Source organism: Rhagoletis zephyria, unplaced genomic scaffold (assembly GCF_001687245.7).
Source record: "Rhagoletis zephyria isolate East Lansing unplaced genomic scaffold, Rhagoletis_zephyria_1.1 Rzeph_scaffold_01717, whole genome shotgun sequence".
NCBI classification, from domain to species: Eukaryota; Metazoa; Arthropoda; class Insecta; order Diptera; family Tephritidae; genus Rhagoletis; species Rhagoletis zephyria.
Genome location: NW_016158801.1, coordinates 27,409 through 36,815, shown reverse-complemented (window position 1 = coordinate 36,815; position 9,407 = coordinate 27,409). Strand labels below are relative to the sequence as shown.

At 31.3% G+C, this 9,407-nt stretch overlaps 1 protein-coding gene across 1 annotated transcript in view; it reads left to right on the top strand.

The window, feature by feature from the left end:
- The window catches only part of LOC108364937 (uncharacterized), a 33,743-nt gene extending 30,939 nt beyond the window's left edge, over positions 1 to 2,804 (top strand). The window contains exon 5 of the mRNA XM_017618822.1: positions 2,089 to 2,804. Within this exon, the coding sequence (XP_017474311.1) occupies positions 2,089 to 2,136 (48 nt within the window). The 3' untranslated portion in view covers positions 2,137 to 2,804. The remainder of the gene's footprint in view (positions 1 to 2,088) is intronic.
- The last annotated feature ends 6,603 nt before the right edge of the window (positions 2,805 to 9,407 follow it).

Below are 9,407 nucleotides of genomic sequence, written 5' to 3'. Positions count from 1 at the left end.
TCATGAAAAAATTATCCAATCAACATAAGCGACCTACAAAAATATATTACTTTGCCGATTTCCATGAAAACTATTAGTGTTACAACCGAACAAAATCGAAAAATTGAAATTTCAATCATTTTCTTTCTACAGTAAATGAAACTCTGATGAGAAATGTAGATGTTACGGAACACAATCTGCACAAAAAATATATATTTTTGCAAAGAGCCCATCAATACCTTTCGAACTGTTGGTCGTTTCATGAGATATTGAGGAATAACTGAAAAAGTACTAAAAATACGTTTTTCGAACAAATCTCGAAAACACTTCTTTGAAACCATGGGTATTTTTTCGTGTTCAACGACCCAAAGTTTGCCTAAAAAAATTTGCTTTACAGAGGTTCATATTTCGTGTAAAGTAATATGTAATATGCCTTGTTATAATTGTGTAAATATTCATTTATAAAAGATTAATACCAATGAAGCAAATGTGATTTATGTTTAAAGTTTAAAATTGGATTAATAATTAAGAAATATACCATCTTCGTTACTTTTAATACTTAGTAGTACAGTTTTCGTTTTGTTTGTTTAATATTCATTAACTTTTTATAAAATTATAGATATTCTACCTCTACATCCCATTTTAAAAATTTTTGAAAATTAAAAAAAAATAAACATAGGGGCGACATTTTTTTTGTTGACGGTGCTGCGCATTTTCGTCCATATAAAAATTTTGTCAAGCATACTTTGTATGGTAAAAAATCAAAAAAAGGGTACGCTATTCAAATGACGAGGAATGTATATATGTAGTATATTTTTGTTATTTTTATACAACGCAATTATATGTAGGTAAATTTTTTTAAAAATTGTCCTGCATTTTCAAAATATATTTATGGTCACCGTAATTATATGTATCGGCGAAAAGTTTGATTTTGTTTTTGGCAAAGTAAATTTTCTTCCCAGAGAGAGTGTGGATACCTGTTCAGGAAATTCAATAGACGTCTTGTTTTCGAACCAGCTATTGTTGTTTTTTATTCCCAATCTTCGCATTTGATGGGTTTTTAACTATTTAGTTTAAATTTGAGAGCCGTTCTTTTCTTTTTTGCGATCCCATCACCGAGGAAACGTTGTTTTCTGATAAAATTGTTTAATTCTAACTGATTTAAGGCGTATTTTAGTTGTTTTTTGGCATTATTTAATAGATATTTTGTTGTTTTGGTATTGATGTTGGTTTGTGTTATTTCTATATTTACGATTTTAATTAGAAATTAAAAGTATAGACTATTCTACCTCTAGATCCCATTTTAAAAATTTTTGAAAATTAAAAAAAAAATAAACATAGGGGCGACATTTTTTTGTTGACGGTGCTGCGCATTTTCGTCCATATAAAAATTTTGTCAAGCATACTTTGTATGGTAAAAAATCAAAAAAAGGGTACGCTATTCAAATGACGAGGAATGTATATATGTAGTATATTTTTGTTATTTTTATACAACGCAATTATATGTAGGTAAATTTTTTTAAAAATTGTCCTGCATTTTCAAAATATATTTATGGTCACCGTAATTATATATATCATCGAAAAGTTTGATTTTGTTTTTGGCAAAGTAAATTTTCTTCCCAGAGAGAGTATCCACTTTACCTGTTCAGGAAATTCAATAGACGTCTTGTTTTCGAACCAGCTATTGTTGGTTTTTATTCCCAATCTTCGCATTTGATGGGTTTTAACTATTTAGTTTAAAGTTGAGAGTCGTTCTTTTCTTTTTTGCGATCCCATCACCGAGGAAACGTTGTTTTCTGATAAAATTGTTTATTTCTAACTGATTTAAGGCGTATTTTAGTTGTTTTGGGCATTATTTAATAGATATTTTGTTGTTTTGATATTGATGTTGGCTTGTGTTATTTCTATATTTAAGATTTTAATTAGGAAACTCCGTTTTGTCTTTTCAATTTGTTCTTTTATCCAACAGAGTCTGTATTTACTTTTAAGTTTTTTGATTGAATTCTTCAAGTGGTTGGGGATAAGTCCATACCTTTTACATTCTAATAAGATTTTCAAATCTTCTTTCTGATTTGCTAATTTTTGATTTTGTTTACTGTAATGTTTCAGATTGATAGCAGAAATGGAGCAACTTATACAGTCACTAGAGAACGATAAGGAAAAGGAAATAGCAAGAAATAAAGTGAGCAATAGAATATTACTTTTCAAACGCAACATGAAACACAACGAAGCGGAAAAATTAATATTATCAGCATTTCATAAAGCAAAGGCGTTTATCCAGAAACACAAAAACAACATTATTATAACTGATGCCGACAAAGGCAACAAAACTGTAGTCATATACAAAACAGAGTACCTAGAGAAGATGAAGAAACTAATAGAAGACAGAAATACATATAAATCAATACGAACTGATCCTACAAACACTCTTCAAAGAAAAAACAACAAAATAGTGGACGAACTTTACAAAGGCAAGCACATAAACTTCAGGGAAAAACAAAAACTCACCTGCACTGCAGCCACCAGAATTTATGGCTTGCCTAAAATACACAAGCCTGGAGTTCCACTTCGTCCTATTGTCTCTTCTATTATGGTCCCCTGTTACAAACTGCCCAAATATATCGGCGAGATTATACAAAGTCTAATTTCGGGAAAATATAACGCCAAGAATGCTTTTGATCTTAAAGATAAGTTAACCAACGTCCATGTGTGTGATGAAGATGTTTTAGTTTCGTTTGATGTCATTTCCCTATTCACAAATATACCAACGACATTAGCTTCGAGAATAATTATGAATAAGTGGGACCTAATTCAACAGAAAACTTCTATTCCAAAAAAGAAAATTCACGAAATAATAGACTTTTGCCTCAAGGATAACAACTACTTTATGTTCAGCAACAAACTATACGCACAAACTTTTGGAATGCCCATGGGAAATCCATTTTCTCCAACAATCGCTGACATTATCATGGACAACCTACTGGACAACACCATCACTGAGCTGAAAGAAAAATTTAACATTGACATAAAGCTTATAACAAAATACGTGGACGACATCTTCGCTATTATCAAACGTAATGACGCGAATATTATTCTAGATACTCTTAATAAATACCACAATAAACTGAAATTTACTATGGAAATGGAAAAAGACTGAAAAATACCATTTCTAGATGTTTGTATTTATCGAGAAAAGCAAAACCTCCTTCTAGACTGGTACTCAAAACCAACCTCCTCTGGACGCCTGATAAATTACTTCTCATCTCAACCAAGAAAATATAAAATTAACACCGCAAAAAACTTAATCCACAAAGTACTGACGATAAGCCACACGCAGTTCCATGACGCCAGGAAATAATAAAAAATAGCAACCACCCTAATACACAATCGGACTCAGAAACAACAAAAAGCGCAAAGAAATTCTTCAGTGTTACATACATTCCCAATCTTACCGATAATTTTGATCATAACATAACAAAAACACAAAACACAGCACTTGCATATAAATCTAATTGCACACTTTCGAGAATATATACAAAAACAAAGTGTCCAGTGGAGGTCCACCAACAAAACAACGTAGTCTACGAAATTAAATGCAATGGGAAGGAAACAGAAACATGCGGAAAGGTGTACATTGGGACAACGAAGCGGCCTTTAGGTGTTCGATTAGGCGAACATGAAGCGGACATAAGGNTGGGAGCCTTAGAATTATGCAAAAACGAGTAATGACAATTAATAAGAAGGAAGATACAGACAACATTGCGGCCGCATACATAACTTGTTTACAAAAATTAAATTATCAGTACTGTCAAAACTACCACATCAAGTGGTATGGACATATTTTCTTTTTTAGTGATTAAGTATTTATACATATATATCTAAACAATGTGAGTTGGTTTGTCATTAAATTCAATTTGTTGTTATATATGTATACATTTTTGTTTTTCGGTTAACACTTAATGTGTGTGGTTTTTTTTGTATTTTTGTATATTTGTTGCAACAGATAAAATAAACACTACCCCTGAGGATACTAAAAAAGTTTTAGCGAAACGTCGGGTGAAAAGTGGAATAAAGTAGTTTTATTCGCACCAGAACTGAAAAGATCAGACTAGCCTACAAACATAAAATAAAATAAATTTGAACTGATCGGACAAAAAAGATAGAAAACAAAGTTACATTGGCGATCAAAACTGAATGCATGGCAATTTTATTTTAAATATTTACAAAGTTTTTCATGTTATTTTTTTTGTTTTTTTGTTATAAATATATTTTGCATGCCTTAGCCACCAAAACCATAAAATTAATTCAAATACAAAAATAAAATTAAAATTAATACAAACTCTAGAAAAATTCATCAAATTTCCACAAAAGTTTTTCGAGGCTAAAAATCGCGTAGATTTCAAAGATGAATTTGAAGAAAAGGCGCAGGAGCGTTTAAATAAAATAAAAAATCAACACCAGTTTTTATAAATTGCACTTCTTATATAAAAATAAAATTATAGTTTAAAAAACTAAAACCTCCCTATTATGATTGCCATTATTATTATGATTGTTATCAGGTATGTAACTTGAGAATAGAAATCGCTGCATCTTTAAGGCGCATCAATATTACATAGTTACATCCCGAGCTAATAAAAGGAAGGTAATAATAAAAACCGCTGGTTAAATCTTGCACTCATTTTACTAAAATTTCATGAGGCATGTAACTGCATATCCAAGAAATAAGATTGAAAAGTTCAAAATTTTCATGGGAATTGGTTGAAGTTTTTCTAAAATTTGTTATTTTGTTATTATATATTTTTAAAAATCACCATGCACTCAATTTTGATCGCCAGTGTATGTATGTACACAAAAATATATATATACGAATGTATACACATATGTACATATATTTAGCCTTAAACATGGCATACGAATATTTTTTGAAATTAAAATTATACTTTCCGTTCAACTTGATTCAACAAATCGCCTGTGAAGGTTGAACAATTCAAACACGCTTTGAGCGAAAAGTGAACGATTTCGGGCAAAAATGGGCGACCTATGCAACCTTCCGTAGTAAGGGGGACAAAAAGCAAAAACGGCCGGATAAGCCGTATTCCCAGCACGTCCCTATTTATTATTATTATTATAATTATTAGAAATGTTGTATATTAAACTGTAGAAACTTGGTCTGAATTTCAACGGCGTTGTATATAAGTACGCTGACCATCCGTCCTTTATTTTCTTTCAACCCCCTGTTCTTTATACTTTTTGCAAAATAAAAGACGCCTTTTGTCCTTTATTTCTTAAACCGTCCTCAGAAATCATCTCTGAATCTTTCAGAGGACAATTTTTAAACAGAGAATAGGGGAAAAAGAATTCCCTTATAAAATATAATGAAAACCTCCGCCAGTCTGTTTCGCTACCCCCTTTAGGGTTTTTATATTTAATCGGTAATCTTTGTACAACCCATAAATCACGAATCATTTCTAATACTGATAGGGAAAATTTATATAATTGAAAAAAATTAACTTATATTCACACCTTTTCGTAGAAAATTTAATATACTTTGAGTAAAATTTATTGTTCTCAAAAGCAATGGGAAAGTTGTGCCCCGGATCATGTTGCATGCTGAGTTACCAGTTTCACTGCCGTTTATTGAATTATGATAAATGCCTTTTGGCAGCAAAAGATGGCGAAGTCCTTGATAAGGATTTGGTTTCATTTTTCGGAATCGGTTAAAATCCAATTACAGCGCCTTTCAAGAAGGGCACCTGTACAACAAATGCAACTAAGGTAAATATTTGATTAAATTACATGTATCATACAAGTTATATGTCCTCATTACCAAATTATTTTGAAAAAACTGTCCTTTATTTTACGTTGGTTTATATGGTCACCGTATATATAAGAGATAAAGTCCCATGTATGTATATAAACGCGAATTTGTACATACATTTGTATGTATGGGCGTACGCAGAGCATAATTTAGGGGGAGCGGAGGGCTTAGATTATTTTGAATGTAATGTTTATTACAAGTGTTAAAATATACATAAAACTTACGACACTGGTTTACAGCAAAAATTTTCACTGGATGCCACTATCCAATTTCTTTATAGAATTGCTCGCTGATTCCGAAAATCTAGTTAATTTTTTATTCTATGGATATGTTTTCGAGATATTTTCAATTTACCGTTATTCAGCTTAAAACAAAAATAGGTTCCACTTAATCACGTATATCTTACGAACCAATTTAACAACCTTAACATGGAATACGGCAAATGAAAGCTAATAAAATTCTCCATAAAATATAGTATATAAATCACGTTCTGATAGGACTTACTTATAGTTCTTGACAAATTCATTAATCATTCCGTTTCTTTTTTTTAATTTTTAATGAAAAAAACAAACTCTTAATAGAAGAAAAATGTAAAAGGTAACAGGTTCTGTACCAAATTTTTGCATTTTTGCTAAAGCCTGTTCTGTTACTTAAAAATCAAGTTACTAATGAAGATAATGAGTGGTCAAATGAAAATACGCAAAGATTATTTGTATGAAAAATGAGCGGTGTACGCCACGTACACATACAACATAAACAAATCTTTCCGCATTTTCATTTGACCACTCATTCCTTCTTTATTTATCCATCGATTTTCTCCATTAGTGACTGATTTTTTTTTTGTAACATAACAGGCTTTAGCACACATGCAAAAATTTGGCACAGAACCTGTAAATTTTTAAATTTTTCTTCTGTTAAAGTTTGATTTTTTTTAATTTGTTCAATAAAAAATAAGGAAACTGGAACGATTAATTAATTTGTCAGAAACTATAAGTCCTATCGGAAAGTGACGTATACATGATTTATGGAGAATTTTATTAGCTTTGATTTTACGTATCTCCTTTTAAGATTGGTAAATTTGTTCGTAAGATATACGTGGTTAAGTGGAAACACTTTTTGTTTTAACCTGAATAACGGTAAATTGCAAATATCTCGAGAAGTAATCCATAGAAAAAAAACAACTCTATTTTCGGAATCACCGAGCAATTCTTCATAGAAATTGGATAGTGGCGTCTGGAGAACAAAAACCAAACAAAAATTTGTGATCCAGTGTAATTAACCTCATTAATTTTTAACCGACTTCAAAAAAAAGGAGGAGGTTATCAATTCGTCGAAATATTTTTATTTTTTTTGTTTTTATTTATGTTACCGTATAGTTTCGGACCACGTTAACCGATTTCGATAATTCCGTAATAATAAAACCGTAATTTTTTCATTAATTTTAACCGACTTCAAAAAAAAGAAGGAGGTTGTCTATTCGCCGGAATATTTTTTTATGTATTACCTTGTTTATAAATACCTACGACAAAGCCGCATTAACAAAAAACAGATTTGATTCAACACATATTTCTTTCTAACGTTTATTCCTCAGTCCTTATAGCGCACTCGATAAAACCGTATTGAAAAGCAAACAAACTCCGTTAGTTTTTTTCGACATTTATAATTATTTTGCTTTTTAACCGACTTCCAAAAAAGGAGGAGGTTATCAGTTCGTCGGAATCTTTTTTTTTGTTTTTTTTAATGTATGTTACCGCATAACTTGGCAGCACGTCAACCGATTTCAATAGTAGTGTCTCAGAGGTGGTCCCATAATAATTTGGTTTAGATCCGATCAGCGGATGATGAAATATATAGATATATATATTTTTTTTTTAAGTCGGTTTTTTTTTTGCTAAAAATTACTTGTTTTAAGTACGTATATGCCCGATATGATTGAGTAAAAAATATTAAATTTTCTGCTACAATTTATTTTTTGTATAGGAAAAAAGCACCAATCAGCTGTTTATACTCATAATTTATCAGAATAATAAAAGTGGCTGAAAAGGGCGTTCACAGTTGATAAAATTATCGAGTATTAACCAGCAGTTTACGAAAACTACGGACATGAATGTGAAGACCCTTAAGTTTTAATTGATTGCATAATTTTTTTTTTATTGGAAATTGATTATGAAATGCATAGAAAAAACCTACAATGAAACTTTGGGATTTACCTGCGTACGCCCATGTATGTATGTATTGTACATATATTGCTATAATAAAAGTATGTATAGTTTATAATGCTTTGATGTGCCTCTCATACTACGTTTATGCGCATGCATAAGTCGCTTTAATTCATTTCGCCACGATTCAAAACATATGTATAAACTGAATTTCAATTCGCTTTGAAAGAGCGAAGTGTTTTGGCTCACACTCCATTTCAAATCGGTAGTTGATTTCTCCAGACAGTTAGAAAGAGTGTATAAACACCGCTCTCACTCAAAGCGAATTGGAGATCAGCTGTTCCGCTCAAATTCCAAATGATCGCATCAGTATTTAAAAGCTGATTAATAATAATCGTTCTTTTTCTTTGCCACGATTTTATAATGCCGAATAAAACTAGATTTTTATCACTTTCCATTATGTTAACTTATAAAATGTCAAATGAAAACAGCTTATTTTGTTTGCTTTTGAAGACGGTTACTTTGATGTCGATATAAAGCCGTAAGTATAAACACTAGAGCGAAATGTGTACGGTGTCAATCCGCTTTCAATTAAGTCGATTATTCTGTGCGTATAAACGTAGTATCAGTAAGTTCATCGAAGTAAAAGAGATAAATACATGAAATCGAATGCATTTATACTATATACTTCCGTAGCCATAAAAAGGGCTTTTAGTACTTTCCCAGTATATACCGCCAGAAAAAGGAAATGGGAATAGTTGTCTTTTGCTCAGTTACGCTCAGCAGCCCACTCAATCCCTTCTGAACAAACATTTCTCTGCTAAAGATGCTCTCCCGCAACCAGCGTTTAAAAAGCCTTCACTCTTTACAGTAAGTACTGCCGAGCAGTGTTGCCAGATATTTCTGGACCAACCGGCTAAATTGGCAAAAAAAAAACGGCTTAACTGTTTTAAATAAATTTCACATGTTTTATTTAAATAAATCATAAGTAGAAAGACTAGTTCTTGGAGAGAAGTTGTCAATTCAATCTAGAAAAAGTTTTGCCAGCAAGAATTTGCAATGAGGAAAACCATATGATTGTGGCACATGGTTGGTAAATTTGTCGACCATAATTTGAATAAACAAGGTCGTTAAATTGAAAAAATTACAAACATGAGCGATTTTAAAATGAAAAACGTAAGCAACTACTTGTTCACTTTAATAATTTAGTTAATTCCAATGATTTGGAAGGTACCTGGCTGATCGGTAATCGGAATGCAGTTACTCCGACAAAGAAATTGAAACGTATGTTGAAGAAAGTCGAACTAGCAAGAAATATACTTGTAGATCCTCTCTGAAGGAATATTAAAATGTCTATACAAATTTCTTTTGCTTGAAATGCAACCGTGGACACTAGCTGGAAGAAAACCTTGCAAATTCCTGCAAATTTGCGTTCGTGCAGAAATTTGCAA